The 19,258-nt window shown below is 39.3% G+C and overlaps 1 protein-coding gene across 2 annotated transcripts in view; it reads left to right on the top strand.

Annotated features, from left to right (window-relative positions):
• VAPB (VAMP associated protein B and C) overlaps positions 1 to 17,013 on the top strand; it is a 52,515-nt gene extending 35,502 nt beyond the window's left edge. The window contains exons 3-6 of one of the 2 annotated variants that reach the window (XM_030532933.1): positions 1,373 to 1,476; positions 6,047 to 6,127; positions 7,895 to 8,068; positions 10,708 to 17,013. In XM_030532933.1, the coding sequence (XP_030388793.1) occupies positions 1,373 to 1,476; positions 6,047 to 6,127; positions 7,895 to 8,068; positions 10,708 to 10,866 (518 nt within the window). In that variant the 3' untranslated portion in view covers positions 10,867 to 17,013. The remainder of the gene's footprint in view (positions 1 to 1,372; positions 1,477 to 6,046; positions 6,128 to 7,894; positions 8,069 to 10,707) is intronic. The other variant, XM_030532934.1, reaches the window with a different exon arrangement.
• The last annotated feature ends 2,245 nt before the right edge of the window (positions 17,014 to 19,258 follow it).

Genomic DNA, 19,258 nt, shown 5'->3' with positions numbered 1-19,258 from the left:
TACTATTACTAGATGGAGACAGTTGCAAATTGGGAAGTTGACCCCGCCATGCATCCCTGCCTGACTTGTTTCTACCCCATCATGCATTGCCAAAACTTCCCAAGTCAGTGCACTGGATGGTGGCAAATTGCATAGTGGTCTATCTATGGTGTACAACACTGCATCAACACAAGCACTCCTAGTGAATATGCACGTCACCAGCTCAAGGACCCAAATATGCATGCTCACAAACAATGTACTAACTGTGATGGCTGTTTGCTGATGTAACTTGAGTTTGACTTATGTTTGTAGTGTAGACATAACCTTGTTCTTGTCATTGGCCTCTCAGCCCTTTTGAAAGACACTCACCCGACAGTGGTGGGTGCCATTCCAAGAGCCTAGAGATATGATGTACCATAAATTAGAAGGCTGGAGTGCTTAGTGTGATGAGCATTCTGCATTCATGTTACTCCTAGGTTCATGGAGCCATGATGCCTGAAAAATAGTTTGAGTACCTATTGCCTTACTTCCTGAGAGCTGCTTATAAAAGATTAAGAAAAAGGGCTTTTTTTCATATGTGCACAAAGAAAGGTATCTTAAGCCATAGCTGCAGCTAGGAAAACATCTGTCATAGATCTTAATTAGGAAGGCAGAATATGAGCACTGGATTATTCTAGCAGATTAAAATTTTAATGCAAGGGGGAGGATGGGCAGATATGGTCCTCATTCTCCACAATCAATTCTCAAATACATTAATTTTGGCATTATAATGTAATTCTAACTCCACTTATTACAAAGTTGATTAAGCCTTTCTGTAGTTTTGAGGAAGATTGTGCTATAAATTACAGCAAATTAAAATGTGTATAACATTTTTAATGTGAAACATCTCTGCTGTAAAATAGCATCCTGAGACTTCTGAGCATTCCAAAGAGAACCTACATCTTTAAACTTTAATCTCAACCTCTAAAATAGCCTTATGTCTTAGTCTGGCTCTGTGCAGTTTTCTTTTAGACTCATCAGCAATACGGTGTATGAGTAATCAGAATGCACGGTCATTACTTTGTTCTAGATGCTCTTTTCCACATCTTTCCCCCTCCCGTATATAAAACATAGATTCTCCTGCTGTGTACAAACTACTATCATTATTCTTCTGGGGTTTTGTACAGAAAGTTGCTGTGATTCTTAAGTGTAAATTTTTGTTTGAGGAGTCTGAACTTTCACAAATAATTGATTTAATTTTTAATTTAGAATCTCAGCCAGATCTATGCAGTGTGTTCCAGCATAAGGGCATGCAACTTAGAATCCAGTTTAACCTAGTATGTTATTTAAGATACCATATAGTCATGGGGAATCATTAGTGATTCTAATGTAACTTTTTTTTTTTTTTTTGCAGTGATGCTACAACCTTTCGATTACGACCCTAACGAGAAAAGTAAACACAAGTTTATGGTACAGTCTATGTTTGCTCCAGCTGATACTTCAGATATGGAAGCAGTAGTAAGTATTGAAACTAATTTATAGAGACTGTGTCCTTTATTTGTATAGTTTTATAAAGAGAGAACATCTTAAAGAGAAACAGAATCAAATTTTTCTAGCATTGCTTGTAGGTTGACTTAATGAACTTCATGGTTTTCCCGATGACTCTAAAGGGTGATGATCTCTACTCTCATTCCCATGTTTCTTGTGCTAGAAGTTTCAGCATTGCAGAGTTGGATCGGTGCACTATGGGGAGAGTTGCCTTCCTCAGAAACAGATGATAGCTGCTGTCAGTGGTAGGACACCAGGCTGGATCCAAATTTTAGAAAAGGGGTGAGGAGGGAGCCCACAAGGCTAATGGTCTGATTTTTGTTTTGCATCTCCTGTGCTCTATGAAACATTTCCCTCAAGCCGCGGTCTCTCAATCCTCCTTAATGTATACTAGGACTTTCCTAGACCAGCCTCCATCTTTCCAGTGGGAACCAGGATCTTTCCTAGTATTGTAGAGTTTTCTTTATCCTTTCCCTTGTTTGTTTGCCCATATGTGGTCCTTACCCCAGAGATCTTAAAGTACAGCATTAAATGGGTTATAAATGAGGAAAACAGAGGTAGGTAGAGGCTGGGGTGAGGAAGGACGAAGGATATAGCAATTAAATTGTTGACTACTTTAAGGAAGCTTGGAAAGAAGCAAAGCAAGCAGCACTGACTGTTAAAGACTCACCGGTATTCTTGTCTCTCCACTGATGGCACTTCCTATAATAGTAAGAGTCTTGCTGTTGAATCCTTCTCTACCCTTGCTTTTATTACTTTAAACATTTGACACAGGTGAAAAACCCTAAAAGTAGCCTATGTACTTTTTGTTGAAAACATATTTCCTTGCACAAACTCCTAGCTATTTAACATATTTTTTGTGCAATATACTTTTTCACTATCCAACTGCTTTTAAACTCTTGTCCATTTAAATTAGCTTATTTCATATAAACTCATCTACGAAAAAATGCATCTGAAGGGACAGCATGACCACATGTCTCTCTCTCTCTCTTTAAGAAAAGGAGGATTTTTGTAAATATCTCCTTAGTTGAGCCTTTTTTTAAACTAGTACACTTTTTAAAAATTATGTAAAAATAAATGGCAGGTACACATCCCATCTTGTTACACATTTGATTTCATGATAAAGTAAACTGTTAAAATAAAAAAAAAAACCCTATAAGATACTTATTGATTCTCTTCGCTTGCAGCGGTGGTTTTGCTAGCTAAACGAGAGCATGGTCATTGTACTAGGGTTTTTGTAGTGGTTCCATTGAAGAGAACTACTCCCTTTTCTATATTATTTGAGAAACTGATGTCTCTTTTCCCATCCTCTGTTTCTATGAGGGTATGGTGAGTTTGCAGTGCAGACAGGCTAGCTCTTTGGCCAAGTAGAAATCGCATAGTAGAAGACAACAAATGTGTGTAGTTCTATGAAGATAACTAGGTTGATCTTAGATTGTCTTTATTAGACTGGCCAGAAAACCATACAGATGACTTACTGTCACATAATCTTACTCGTGTCTATAACGTCGCCCTCTTGGATGGTTTCACAGGCTCTAAACCTTTAAGCATGCCAGAACTCATGCTTCCACAGGAAGTCATTGAAGCCTCTTAGTTTAGCATGTTTTAAAAGGCTGCTAGATGAAACAATAGCCTCTACCTGGTTAGAAACATTCCTGCTTTGGCAGAGAGATTTACTAGTCAAATTTTTGTGCACTATTTTATATAATCAGAAATATATCTCCACACCATAGAGCCTATAGGGGTGTTTCAATTTTCCAGAACTCTCCAGGCCAACATAATTTTTTCTTCCTGCAGTACTCCCTCAGTCCTTCAGTATGTTACCACAATACATATCTTCCTATTCTGGATAAACAGATGTGACAGATTTCAAGAGTTCTCTAAAGCTTTCAACGCTTCACAGCCAGCCAACAATTTCAAAAGAGAATCCTGATTTCAGCAACAGAAAAGTGACAGAACAATTCAGCTATCTACCTGGGTCAAATCCTTACTCAGACTGTATGCGTGTGGGCCACAATCTGCAGCTGTTGAGATGTGCTGATTATCTAAAACAGAGGTGGGCAAACTGTGGCCCGCAGGACCACCCTGCCTGGCCCCTGAGCTCCCGGCCAGGGAGGCTAGCCCCCGGCCCCTCCCCTGCTGTCCTCCCTTCCCCACAGCCACGCTGCTAGCACTCTGGGCGGCAGGCTGCACGCTCACACATGGCAGCGTGCCTAGGCAGCGCGCCTCCAGATAGCATGCTGCTCTGAGCAGCATGGTAAGGGGGCTGGAGGGTTGGATATGGGGCAGGCGGTCCTGGGGGGGGCAGTCGGGACAGGGAACGGGGCGGTTAGATGGGGCAGCAGTTTAGGAAGAGGCGGGGTGGAACAGGGGGACTGGATAGGAGGTGGGGTCCCAGGGCCTGTGAGGGGGCAGGGGTATGGATAGGGGTCGGGGCAGTCAGGGGACAGGGAGCAGGGGTGGTTGGATGGGGGTGGGGGTCCCAAGGAGTGGGGTGGCGGGGTGGGGGTTCTGAGAGGGGCAGTCGGGGGCAGAAAGTCGGAGGGGTTGGATGAGGGCACAGCCCTCCCTACCCAGCCCTCCCTACAGTTTCGCATCCCGATGTGGCCCTCAGGCCAAAAACTTTGCCCACCACTAAAAAAATTAATATATTAAAGGAGAAAAGTGTGTGAACACTCCACACACACAATTATGGACCTTCCTAGCTAGAAAGTATTCTTGTGAGCCAGCCACTTCAGTTATAGGTTATCATTTGTATCAGGCAAGAACTTCTGATTTGTAACCCTGTACATAAAATGTTGCGGAAGTGTATTGTTAGTCTGCTTAGATGGTATAAGGGCTGTATCACCTATGCAGAACTGAATACATTGGACTTCAGCAGGTAACTAACAAATATTTATGAACATGTGTGATTGAGTTCACTTACCAGAGTGACAGTGCCTCCTGCTAGCTGTCTCAAGGATTAGTTCTCAACCTGCATGCCCTCTCCTGTAGATGCTGTGTTTCCTGGGCTGAGACAGGTCCTTTCCATGAGTCAGTCCTCCAGCCATGTCACTATCTGTTTTTCCCCCTTCCCAGGGGAGGAAGGATCTCCCAGTTCTATATTGCAGCCACTTCCCCAGTGGCAAGCGGGGGAGGCAGGGCAGGGGGAGGCCCAGGCCCAGGCAATACTCTGGGTTGTGGATCCTGTGGGATAGCAGCATCCTGCTTCCTTTTCTTAACTTCTCTGCCAGAGCTGGATCAATTCTCTGGGCCACTTCCCCAAGGCACTAGCAGCTTCTTCACTCTGTTCTGAGGGCTTCCAGCTAGGAGCACCTGCTTTGCTTCCCTCGGTCTGTGCCAGCAACTGCTTTGTACCATGTGCTACTTTCCTGCTGCCAGCTAGGAACACCAGCCTCTCTCCTCAGGCTCCCTGCATCAACTGACTGTCTCCTGTCCTGCAGCTCCTTTTTATGTAAGCCTGTTGGGCCCTGACTGGCTGCTCCATGTGGCCTCTCAACAATTGGTTGCTCCCTCCCTAGGTGCTTTTAATCCCTTCCCTTCTGCTGTGGGGTGAACACCCCCATCACAACATGAAATTGAATTTACCAGTGAACAATGGGAAATCGGTTCTTATTTTGAGGAAATGGACACAGTTCTAAAAGGGATTTGAACACCCCGTTTGAAATAAACTAGAAAACAAATCACTGATATTGTTAATAAATTATTGTTCAATCCGTACAGCCTGTGCATTGATAAGAATGCTAACCTTCCTGAATTGGATTATTAGTTTTGTTTTTGGTAACTTCACCTTTCTTTTGAGCCTTCTCCTTGCATCTCTTGTGTTTAATCTAGACAGTAGATCACCCTGAGAAGTAGGGTGACCAGACGTCCTAATAAAATCGGGACCATCCCAATTTTTAGGCGTTTGTCCCGCGTCCTGATCAATGTTTGGTCGGGACACAATTCATCCCGATTATTTTGCACTCCTGTGCTTTTTTCTTTTTCTTTTCTTTTCTTGTTCCGCCGGCGGGACTCCAGTTTTTTTGTTCTCTCTCTCTCTTTCTTTCTCTGCCAGCGGGACTCGGTTTTTTTTTTTTCTTTCTTTCTTTTTTTTTGCTTCGCTGGCGGGACTCTCTCCCCCCCTCCCCCTGCCCCCCCATGGGTCCTGATATTTTCTTCATCTCATCTGGTCACCCTACTGAGAAGTGTTTGTGCATCTGACCCTCTAGAGCAAATTAGTTTATTACAGATAGCTTTAATTTTTGTACAAATTCTCAATATAAATTTCTGAATGCCATGAATTTTTACAACACCTCTTGAGAGTCATATTTTGTACCTTCCTATCCCTTTCAGGATAGTTTTAACAAGTATCATCTTAAGAATTATATGCTTGGCGGAGTGGAAGTAAAACACTTGTTGTTGAAAGCCTTGATCTGATAAACACCCTGTACCTTTATACCAAGTGTGTTTTTTCTGAACCAGACAGTGCAACAAGGAATCAAATTACATTACCTTTTTCATAAGCCTCATTGTGACTATATTGCTTTTAAATTTTTAGTGGAAAGAAGCAAAACCAGAAGAACTCATGGATTCTAAACTTAGATGTGTATTTGAGCTACCAGCAGAAAATGATAAACCTGTGAGTATTTTCAACAATGTGGTGGGCGATTTAACTTAAAACCACAGCTAGAACATATAAAAATGCATGTTCATACAGACCAACCCTATAACATCCCCTTTAGGGAAAAAACACACTAATTTGAATCTTCATGCTGCTTAATCCAACTAGAGGTTAATTTGCACAACAGAAGTGCAGCAAAACTACGAAAATTATTTCTCAGTGGATTTGGGGTTTATCTTTGTTCCTTAATGAAAGATGGCATTAAAAAAAAAGGGGGGGGGCCTTGTTAAAGGTGCTGTTTGATATCCCAGAAGTCCTCGGTTTATCCCCAGAGAGGATACAACACAAGCATCAGCAGTACAAGCTTCCACTTGTTGCCCTTCCAGTTTACCTTCTTCGTGATCTGATGGGGTTTCCTGAGAGTGAAATGGTGTTTTAAAAGTAGAAGGCTAGCAAGGGGTGAAGTGCAAAGATGGCAGTTGTGGCATGGGATCCCTGCTGGTTAGGAGCTGAGCTATATTGTTTCCTGTTGGGGCAGAGAAGATAACTGATTAATTCATGATGGAAATAAGTGTCCTCAGATGATGAATTAAGATCTGCCTATTAATGTGTATCTAGTGCATTCACCTCATGTACAGGAAGCACAAGAGCAGACTGTTCTCCCTTGCATTCAAGCTTGTGCAATTACAATTATGTATCTGTAACAAGCCATACAATTGGCCTGCCTTCTGTGGTCACTTTTATACCTCTTTCTGTTCATCTGTGGACCAGACTTGTAATATTCTGCATGTGCAGACCCCACATTGTGCACATTCACACTGAGATTTATGTGCACATGTGTCAGGCTGATGCACTTTTGTGTGCACACTCTTTGGGAGCTGAGAGAAATATGGCCCTGTATTTATCTGAAACATGCAACCTGATATGTCTGAACGTCACTCATGAAGTTACAGTTTTGGTTTTTCTTTAATCCCTAAAACTCATTACGACAAAATAGACCTTAAGTAGCAACAAGATCCTATTCTTTATTCTTATAACCTGTATTCCTTGTGACAAGGCTTTTACCAGTATGTGTGCCGAAGTTCAAAGGGAAGGGTGTGGGAAGAAATCCCTGAGATGCTTCTGTCCAGGCTTGTATTTGGAATGGCGAATAGGGAGTTGTTTCTCCACCTACATCTTTATTACAAATGAGTGGTGTTTAAAATATCAACTCCTGTTCTCTAAACTGGCTTGAAGGGTGGTTTCCCGCTTCTACGCTACAGAAGTATAGGAGGAGAGTAGAGAAGTGGTGGCCAGTGAAGGTGTTCAGCAGGGTAAAGAGGTGGCTTCCTGGCAATGGGCCAGGTGCAGCTTGGGCAGAGATGCAGCCCCAGCTCCTCAGCATGTATAGGAAGCAGCCATTTGCTATTCTGTGCTCTCCATGCTTCCCTTCTGCTCAAACTCATGGTGGCACTAATGCCTCCTGAACAGGTTCTGTTAGTGAATTGGGGCAGTGGGGGAGGGAGAGCAAACAGCAAATCAAACATGAGTGTCCCAGCCCCCTCACCCTCATTGTGAGAGACAGAGGCCTGATCTAGGGATCTCCCTGTCTGTGGTTTGCTGCTCTTGCTCTGACTTTTGCCCTAAACCAGGAAGCAGAGATAAAGCCTGCAGAAAAGAAAACTTAAGATTTTTTTTAAGATAGGCACAGTTCAGGGATGCAGAGTAGTTTGTTCTCTCAATATAAGGTGTGGTTTTTTCTTTTTTTTTAATATCACCCTAAGATCACTGTCCTTTTTTTGACAGCAAGATATAGAAATAAATAAAATTATATCCGCAACTGCAAAGACAGAATCCTCTGTAATGTCTAAATCAATAAGTTCTTCCTTGGATGACACTGAAGTTAAGAAAGTAATGGAAGATTATAAGAGGCTTCAAGTAGAAGTTCAGAGGTTACGGGAGGAGAGTAAACAGTTTAAGGTAAAGATCTTTCTTTTGAGTTCTGCCCATTTGAGTTTGAAGCCCTCTTTGTGGGAGGGAGTGGTTGCATGGGCCATGGTACTTAAATATTAGTTACACATGTAAGGAGAACACAAATTCTTATCTGCAAATTTAGTTTTTGCAATCAAAATGAAGTACATAAATCCATGCACTCTTGGGGCATGGACTGAAGTCTGAAGCATACAGCCTGGCAAAGTGAAATGACAGTGACCCAAAATGATTCATTCTCTTCTCTCCTCTTTTGTAGAAGGAATTTAGAGCAGAATTTTCAAAAGCAGTCCGCATTGGGCAAAGTCTGCTTCCATCTACGTCAGTTGGGAGTTTTATCACTGAGTTCAGCCCAAGCAGAGTTAGGCCAATACTGAGCACTTTTGGAAATCCCTCTTACAATGTCCAAAGCTATTACAGTGCATACTCTAAACTGTTAGCCAAAGTGCAAGAGGACTGCTGGTTCGTGCCTTGACCAGCCCAGCAATATGAAAGCTCAGTATATAACAACCACTTGTCACTGTTTTGAAGTACTTTTTTTAAATCAGTTTTTAATTGCTCTCTAGATCTAGGCCTAGAAGTAGCTATAAAGCTGAAAATGGTAATATGGGGCACAGCTACATTGAAAGAGATTGTATGTTCATCCTGCTTTAATATTCGTTTAAGTGTGAAATAAATCTTTACCATTTAAAATCTGTTTTGTTTTTCCTCCACTTTTATGCCTCTTAAAGCATGCTAGATGCTGGTTTAGTCTCTCATTATGATCTCACTTTGCCCAGGTCTCATAAGATGACTGTCTGTCTGAAATGCCATGTGATTTTCAAAAAAATCTTTCTTAAATACATTTCTCATAGAAATGTACACTTAAAGCTAAGTGTGCTTCATACTATGGACTGTTCATACTGCTATGCTGAGCCTTTCTTTTAAATTATTTCAATTATACGGGGAAAGCTTGATCTGATTTTTGCTTTAACCAAAGACCTATGAAGAATAACTGAAGACTGAAGCCAAAATTGGAGGATAATGTGCAGTGTGGCAGGCCAGGGTTACATGGGTCAGAACTTGGTTTGTTCATTTTATTTTCCTTTTATGGATCTGGACTGTCCACCTATAGCAGTAAAGCAGTGTTCTTCAGTACAGCATATTGAAGGCTCGCAGCAAACGTTTGCAAAGTGTTCTGTTAAAATCTTGTAGAGCATTTTGAAACCTTAGTAAATATTCTTAGTCCTCGCGTTCACCAAGCCTTCATAATAGTTTTCTCTCTGCATTTTCTTTTTTTAAGATGAACATAGATCCATATTGTCAATTACATAACTAGTATTAGGCCTGCCTTCCGAAAATCCCTTCAGAAATGTCTGCTTTTGCAGCAGTACAGCAACAGTTATTTGTACCTCAGTATAACAGATTATACTGTGTGCCAGATCTTCCAACATACAGTAGATGCACAGCTGTGTGCAGAGTAGCTCCTACTTAACCTAATTGTGCATGCAAATAGGGTGTCTAACTTATCTGAGAATCTGGCCTTCAGTGCCTAAGACACGAACTATAAAATCTTTAACTATCTGTGACCTGCTTCGTTTTGCAAATAGTAAGTGGTATAAGACTCTAGTTTTAAAAAAAAAAAACCAAAACTCCACAGCTCCTAAGGAGCAGTGCTGCAGATTGAACGTCTTGTTGGAATGAGCAAATGCTAAAAACGTAAGTCAAAAGTAAGGAAATGGCTGACTTGCCCTGTGAATTTTTGAATTTTTAGGAATTTATTTTAATTTTTAAAAAATAGCTTAATTTTATTTTCCCAAACTTGATTCTACTTCCATGTTGCAACTATTTGACACTCATGCCTTTTGTAATTCCATGTACAGTGTTAGAGACATTCAGCTACAGCCTAACACCAGCCTTCTGATAATTGAATGGTATGGGCATAAAGGGGTTGCTATATCCACCCCTGAATACAGTCTTTCTGACATGTTAACAGCCTGTAGCACTGCTACACAACTGTTTAAGTCAGGAAGCAATGAATACTGTATCCAATTAAAATTAAAGCTCCTTCATCAGCAGCTGTAATATAGGTATCTCATCCAATCACTAACCTGACTCTTCTTAGATCAAGAGCACTGATAAGATTGTAGGACAATGTGTGCCAGTAATTCCCAGTAGTGTCAGTGAGATGTCATTTAATATTAGCATGTATATGAAAAGTAAAAATGGAAATACTTTGCTCAAGTACCTGAGAAAAATTGCTACTTCGTAATTCAAGGCTATTCCATTTGTGATTGGCATCTTCATAAGAACAAGATAGTGTTCAAATGTGCACAACTTGTGTACCCAGTACTGAAAATCAGGCCCTCAAAGTTGCTGTCCCCCTGTACATATATATTTGTGAGATACTTCTTGAATTAATTAATTTTTATTTTTTTAATCCACATTCAAATGGACTGATAGGAATAGAATGGAGACGAGTTGTCATACTTCTGCATCAAAATTGCACGCCTTTCCAAAGAAACTCATCTAATAGGCTTAATTAACAATAGGGTCCTGGGGGTTGGGGTTTTTTTTGTTTGTTCGTTCGGTGTGTTTTTTTTATGCAGCTTTTTTTGGTCAAAACTAATCATTAGGATTCCTTCCTGTAGGAAGAAGATGGTCTGCGGATGAGGAAGGCTCCCCAGACAAACAACCCAATATTTGCATCTGCAACTGCTGTCAAGGAGGAAGGGCTCAGCACTAGACTACTTGCTCTGGTGGTTTTGTTCTTTATCATTGGTGTAATTATAGGAAAAATAGCCTTGTAGAGGCAGCATGCTGAGGATTGTAAATTGGCTTGATGGTTCTGCCATATCATTGGATTAAATTTATTCATAACAATGTTTTAAAAAAATTAATGTATGACATCTCACAGGTCTTGCCTTTAAATTACCCCTGCACAAATATAACATAATGTAATCCTCTTGAAAGTTTAAAATGTACAATGAGTGAATGAATGATAAAGAATGTTCTTTATTAAGGGATGAGGAAAAAATCATGAGTTAACACTACAATGGCATATTGTAAATGTCATTTTAAACATTCTTAGACCTTGGTACATGTTGCTGTCCCCCTGTCCATTTTAAAAAAACAAACAATTATTCTTCCGCTGCTGGAGCTGGCCCTTTTGGATGTTTGGAGCTGGGTTAGGCAGGAGAGGTTGATAACTTCTGTAAAATACGTTGATCCACCATTCTGCTCATAAAGTTAACAGTTTGTCAGTGTCTTCAACTCTGTGCAAATTAACAATCTATTGGCACTTAAATTAATAGAAGCTGAAAAGAATTGTATGTGGCAGCGCTGAATGTGCTAGGCATCATTAAGAGGCATATAATGACTGGTAGGACACCCATTTGGAATAAAGGTCAATGCCTTGTTCTCTTAAAGGGACCAAGCTACATTGCTGTTGGTTCATTTAGTTGAATTGAAATGTTGTTCAGAGATGTTTAATGCATATTTAACTTATTTAATGTATTTCATCTCATGTTTCCTTATGGTCACATATTGACTAATACTATGATATAAAAAGGCACCTGTTCTAAAACCAGTGGATAGAACTAAAAAATTACTGCTGTAGTGATGCGAGATTCTTCTGCCTCCTCATGTTTTGGGCACTATGTAATTGTTAAAGTTTTGATCACTTAAACACTGGGGAAACAGCAGTCAGGAAACTGTTTTTTGTATGTAAATAAATAAGTCTATCTAGCAAAACAATTAGTAGTAAACTAGTTCTATGCCGTAAAAAGACCAATCCTGTTTGACTATGTAGCATCTTAAAAAAAAAAAAAAAAAATTAAATAAAGCCCAGAGATCAAAGTTCATTTAGTTACTTTTGTCAAAGTCAATTAATTTTTTTTAAAGGACCTGCAGTTAGTCACTTTGATGGAGCTTATGTACGGCATCACGAAATTGCTAGTCTTACCTCAACGCTGTTTCCTCCAGCCCCATTTTAGTCTCCAGAACCAATCTCCAGAGAAGCACATTTGATGAAATACTGATGTTTAGATTAACCACATTGTCGGTCTGTTTATTACTCGGTATCCTCTGCTGTTTTTCAGACTCCCGTGATTGGAGTCAGTAGTCAGTAAGCCTGAGAATTTATACAAAGTGACACTCTAAGGCAGTAATAGTAGTAATAGTAATAATACTAATAATAGTAATGTTACTATAAGTCAGTAATAATAATAGTACTAACTATAAGGCATATATCTTCACTATATTCAAGCATGATATGTAGATGACCTATTCTTTTCAGCCAACTACTCATATAATCTTAGTTGGATTGCAGTTTCAGAAGCCATCAGGGTAAGATGTGCAATAGATTGAAACTTAGTCGCACACCTCTGACTCCTGAAGCACTTAAAAAGATGGCTTCCCTTTCTATTTCTTTGTTATTCCTAAATCAGGCTGGAGGAGAGGAGGAGGGGAGGGAGTGTTTGGATTGGTAGATTTTTGTTGCCATCTACTTTTCCACCCTTGCCATAATAATCAAAATGCTAATGGATATTTACTTATCTATCAAATGGTTGCCTCTGCTCTACATCGTGCAGATGAGCAGAATTTTCCAGTGCTACCCTTGCAGGTCAAGTAAAATCCCAACATGTCCTCTGCGTATGTATGTGTTTCTGTGGAGACTTCTTGCAGAATAGCCGACAAAAACAGGAAGAGGTGCATCTTCAGACAGGATATGAAGATAGACCAGAGTCAAATCTGTTCCATATGGTAGGGGCAAAGCAATTATAGTCTCCATTTTTTGCATGAGTGCAAGACGGGTTGGAAACAGTGCAAAGGAAGAAGGTAGGTAGTAGTGAGATCAGCAAGGTAGGATGGGGCATGATTGTACAAGGATTTAAAAAGCTACAGCTTTGCTCTTTAGGGACTAGTAACTAATGGAAGCATTCTGAAACTCTTCAACTTCTGTTAACCAAATGACCGATCAACATAGGAAGCATTCTGAAAGGGAGAGTTGTCTTTTAAAAGACATGGGATAAATATGATGCCTGAAGAATTCACTTTCATGGCTTTGTAGGATGTATCTGGAAGAACCTGGACTAAAGAGCGACTGAAGGCAAATGTTTGGGTGGCTGTGGCCATTGGAACATTTGTGGCTCTTCTAAAAGCAGAGGCAGCCTCACAAGTGCAATTTTAAAACACAAGCCAGCATTGCAGGGTAACGATGGAGGATAAGCGTTAATGTTGGCCTGTTTTGTGGGGGGGGTCGGACGAGTTGTATTTTTTTTGGCTTTGGCTGGTGCACTGAGCAACTGTCACGCACCTTATCCACTAAAATTGACTTTGGTGGCACAGATGATTGATGGCTAAAGAAGAAAGCCAGAAGTGTGTGTTGGTGTCCTCAGGCCATAGCTTGTTTAATGGCCATGCCTCTGAATGTCTCTGAAAACTTAACATTTTAAACAATTTATGAGTGAAGTTGCTTTTATTAGTTTTTGTGTTACCGTAGCACCTAAGGGACCCCAAACAAAGATACCCCCATTGTACTAGGCACTATACAAAGACAATCCCTACCTTGAGGCGTTTACAATCTAAGTCGCTAGCTAGCTATTGATCCATCAGAACTGGCTGCTATGATCATACGGGTGTGTTCCATGGTACTACCTGAGCTACTCTGTTCTGTAAGCGCCTCAAATAACTCGTTACTATTAAAACTTGGAATTTAACAAAACTCTGAAGTGTCTCATATCCTGCCTGACAGGAGCCTAACAAACAGAAGCCTGGAAATGTCTAGTGTAGCCCCCAAGTCCTTCAAAAAATTAGTCCAAGCAAAGGATAGCCAGTGTCAATTGAATTCTTATTACCCACTTGTTGGACAGAAAGCTACTGTATTCCCACCTGCTGGAGACAGAAAACTCACAACATTTCAAAAAGACTGGTATTCTTTTGCAAATGCGCAGTGTTCCCTTTTTCCACCCTCTTTGAAGAAAACACTCTATATACACCTGTATTTACTGGTACAAGATCTCTGATAGAGCTATCTTTCAGGTAAGAGACCCATTATGGAAATATGTCCTTAAACTGCTTGGACATTTATGAAGCTTTCATGTACTTTTATGCCATCTGAAGAAATGCTTCATCAGACTTGTAGAAAGTGAAGTATTCTGATGTCTAGGAGATGTATAAAATTAAAAATATAGAGGACAGCAGGAAAGGACATGGAAGACTAAGGATGCAATGGAAAGACTCTGAAGAGAAGTTTGAAGAGGACTGGAAGTGCAGGACCTATGAACCCATGCCTTGAACGTGAAGGAGTGGCAAATAATTGTGGGCAGCTCTGAGCCTGTGTAAACGAGAAAAGGAGTGAATGTGTAACTTTTTATTATATAAAAACTATGCAGAGCATGAAGTTTATAAATCACGTTCATAGTGTATATACCTGTAATTTCACACTCATGATATAACACCCAGGTGTGAGCAAACTACTGCTTAATCTCTGTGTCTGTGGAATCCACACTCTAAAAATTAAGCATCCACTATTCTTGTTTTTAAAATAATCCCTTAGAATGCCTCACTCCCATGGAGGTTTTGCTGTTAATTTCAGTGGAAGCAGGAAAAGTGTCTAATCAGAATTTTCACTTTGTAGAACTTGAGAATATGTTTCCCCTTTAGACACAAGCTTTAAATTTACTTGCAAGGAAGCTAACATATCTTTCCGTGAAGTCTGTAGAATGCAAATAAATAAAAGGAACTTTTTCCTATTTTCACACTGAAGCCCATGTTTTCAAATGAGGGGATTCCATGCATAAATTATCAGAATTGTCTTTGTGTTGGCAGTCCCCTAATTTACACACACACCTATAGCAATTGCATATGCAGGTTAAGCACCAAACTTTTGTGTGCATGTTTTCACATGTGGAATGATTTTTAATTGACGACCTGTGTCATTAGAGAACAAGGTAGTGCTCAGTACGTAACAGGGATTGGTATACCATAATGTAGTTCCCTAAAAACATGAAATTTTATGTAAGATGCCTGTTAATAGTATTCAATGTTAATTCACTTTCTCTGAAGTGCTGCCAGTGGAGTACAATTTGAAATCCATTCTGCAAATTGTTAGTGTCTCCTCACCAGTACACTATAAAGGGATTATATCTTCTGTGCACAGACACCTGAATTATTATAAAAATCTTGCCTTGGCAGCTAACAAATACAAACATATACAACTGTATATATATCTGCATACTTAACAATGGCATTTTACAATCTTAAAATGTTTAATATTGGAATTCTTAATACAAGAAAGCCAAGGGAATTCAGAACAGTGGCTTAATTTTTGTAGTTATCACTCCTCTTTCAGGAAATATGTTAATGTTCTTTTGTTCCTCTTAACTGGAGATCATTCCTAATTCTTAGGCACAATAGACAAATTTAAAGACAGTGTTTTCAGCCTTCAAAGCTACTTATTTTGCTTATTGCGGTGTCATGAAGCTTGTCCTGAGGACTGTTGTTTGTATTGGCTGTACGTATGCACTCTTTGATTTTGAAGAATATATAAAACATTCTGAACGTCCATGTTCGTAGTGGCTCCATTAACAGCAATGCCACTTCACAGCAGCAGTATAGAACTGGAGAGCTGTTTTTCCACTCTAATTCAACACAAGTTTGCAGCTGCTATTGAAAATCTCTGGTGGCCAGTTTGAGAGAGAAGTGGTAAATTGTGTTCATTTTCAGGTAACGGGTGCAAGGACTGCATTCCAGAAAACGTGAAGGGGAGACTTCAACATGCCCAGCTGATGCAGGTGCACAGTTATACATTAAAATAACTGATTGGATGCATTTCTGTGTGCAATTTTTGAGTTGTGTGCACAATTCCAGTACAAATAAGGCAGGCCTGAAGCAGCTAAGCTTTAAAGTATTGGATATCTGCATGCCTTTAAGAAACATTATTAGACTTTTACACTGTTCATAGATCCCTTAATTTTTAAACTCTGGCAGCGATAAGCAGAAAGCACAAACAGCAATTTGGAGTATACATTTCACTTTCAGATACAAGTGCTGTATAGTGCATGGTGAGAAATGTGTCCCACTCTACCATCATGCTGTGCTGGGGAGAACGGGCTTACAGCAATTCCTTGATTTTTTTTTATTTTTTTTTTATTTTAAATTGGCCCATTTTAAGATAGGAGCTTTTATTTTGTTACAGAAGTACTATTACAAAGAGCTTCTATTATGATTTGTGAAGGAGATGAGTCCACTGCATGTGGAAGCTGTTGTGGCTTATTATGCAATAACATAATTATATGTGCTTCTCTAAAAATGTAATTTTACTCATTAGAAAATGTTCATAGAAATCCATCAGGGACTTCATAGAAACAAGTGACTTTAACAACATGCTGTGCCTGATCGTTCATGTAGCTTGAAACATAGCCATACTAAAGATTGACTTGATTAAAAGATGACAATGGAATACAACACTAGCATAAATAATCTCCTGCTGCTAAATAGAGAGAGAGATCCTTTGACCATGTCCGATAAAGATTACTTTAAGTAGACATCAATCTGTGGGTATAATACAATCACTTGCTCTAAGGGATGTTGGTACAGAAGTGACACTGTTCAGTGTACCATTACTGACTTGTGTTTTGATTAGCTGTAAAGAACAAAGTAACTGTGTTCTTCAGCCACCCAGAGTAGCTTAATCATAAAACTGCTGTTTTATGAATAGGCTGATTTTATTATTGGGTGAAGCTAGGGGTTCTAGTACCTCTAAGTAACAGCCACCCAGGAATCTATTACATAATATAAACCATTTCACCATTGCTGTAGTCATTCATTTGCAAACTAACTGCAGTTATTGTGCATAGATCATTAACTCCACCATACTCTGCCATGTACTGTGATCTTGCTTCCTGTATAAACTACCTGCAAATGTTCACTTGAAAAATAAATTTTGATGTAGATCTGTTGTCCTGACCAAAGCTTACACTTAAATTTATCGCAAAACAGAAGCTTATCAAATGTAATCCTGAACCCAGGAATGCAAAACAGGCTGTTCTTTCCTTAAAACAAATTATGCTTTTTCATCTTGTATTAGCATCTACTGCTGTCAGACCCCCCAAACAGGAAAATGAAGGAAGTTAAAAGGAATTAATTTTTTTGAATGAATTACAGCTACATACCAGAAGCAGACATTGTGCATTTGGTATCTCTGTTTACAACTCGAAATAAACACATTTCATTCTTATTTATGGAGTTAAATTTCTTGGCTGTATGGTCCTCCAACTTTCATCCTTGGCTATGAAAACTCAAGAATGATCTACTTGTTGTATAGTCTTCACTTTAGAATTGAAGGCTATACACAAAACTCCATTAAAAGAACATTAATGTTGCAAAGTCAAGCGCTCCAAACATAAGAAATGCCAGAATTTTGGTTGCCAGGCAAGATAAGGACCACATTGTGTACGAACAATTAGTGAGAGAGAGTCCCTACCCCAAAGATCTTACAGTCAAAACAGCCAAAAGACTGACAAACACTGAGAGGCAAAACAGATAGATGAAGTGATTGTTCAGCAGGGACATAAGGGAGCCAGGAATAAGAACTGAGGTCATAGGTTCCAGGTTTGTTTACTTAACGGTTTTTTGGTAGCTGATTTTTATTTGAGAATTGCAGAGGAGTGTTAAGACTAAAAAACATATCCCAACACGATTTTAAAATGAAAGGCATAAAGATAGTTGACAGAAAACTACTTGTTTTTAATTGGACTGGTGAGGAAGAAGCAACAGAGCCCAGTTTAAAAACTTCTTGTCCAAGTTTCAATCCAGCCTGTTTTCACATACCACTGGAAAAGCAGGAATTTAGAAAAGCAACTTTTAATAAATATCTTCTGCTGTTAAAATAAGAAGGCATGAACAGTTTCATACTAACATGTTAATACAGACAGTAACTAATAATGCATGAGGAATAAAAAATGCACGTATACCTTTTTTAAAAAAAGCTGAGATGTACAAAGAATTTTAACATGAAAAGTTTTTAAACAGGGTTGACTTTTCAGAGACACAAAAGTCCACTCTTATGGACTTTCATTCTGTGCCTAAATGCCCTTTGAAATGTCCTGACTCTCTGAAACGCTTGCTTGGTTATTCTTTTTAAAACAGTTGAAAGCAGCTGTTTAAGAAAAAGGAATCCAGTAGTTAGTTGTCATTGTTCTTTTCCATGTAAGACTGCTTTTTCTAACACTTGCCGTATTTACTGTACTCAATGTGGGGGAGTTCTATTTTGGATTTCATTATGACAGCTAGAGATATTGATTAGCAAGTGCTGAATAAATTGCATCCAAAAGTCCTAAATGTTGGCTGAGGCAATACCTGGTTGATCATTTTGAATAAATTTGGGAATACAAGGGATATTCCAGAAGCCTGGAAAAGGGATACAGTTGAGCCAATATTCAAAAAAGAGAGGCAAGATGACATGAGTAACTCTTGATTGATTAGTCTGACGTCTGTCCTGGGCAAAATAATGGAAAAGCTTGATACAGGATTCAGTTAAAGAATTAAATGATAGAAATAGAAATTAATGCCATCCAACAAAGTTTTATGGAAAATAGAATTTGTCAAACAAAATAGAATTAACTCTTTGAGATTACAGACTTGGTAGATAAAAAAACCTCTATAGATGTAATACAATTAGATTCTTGTAAAGTGTTTGACTTAATACTGCATGACATTCTGAGCTTAAAAAATAAGCACTCTACAATATCACTAAAGCATATGTTAAATGGATAACAAGCTAATCAAAAGAGCTTTCAGTAGTTGGCAATGGTGAATTATCACATGAGGGAGTTTCTAGTGGTATTCAACAGGGATGAATACTAGACCCAAAGCTAGTCAATATTTTCATCTGTCAGTTGGAAGTAAATATAAAATCACTGCTGCTAACAGATAAGTGACACACAGTTTGGCAGACTGGTAAATGAAGATGAGGACAGGGCAGACATACAGAGCCATCCGGGTTGCTTGGTAATCTGGGCCCATTCAGACAAAATATTTTAATACAGCCATACCTACCCATGGGTAACTGTATCCTGGAAGACAAATTCTGAAAAAGATGCAAGGGTTGTAGTGATCAAGCAACTGAACATAAGCCTTCAGTGTAATGTTGTAGCACAAAGGTTTTAATGCTATCTTTGGATGTAGAAACAAGGAAGT

Source organism: Gopherus evgoodei, chromosome 14, assembly GCF_007399415.2.
Source record: "Gopherus evgoodei ecotype Sinaloan lineage chromosome 14, rGopEvg1_v1.p, whole genome shotgun sequence".
Classification (NCBI taxonomy): Eukaryota; Metazoa; Chordata; order Testudines; family Testudinidae; genus Gopherus; species Gopherus evgoodei.
Note: the sequence above shows the minus strand (reverse complement) of the source record. Positions and strands in the feature narration are given on the sequence as shown.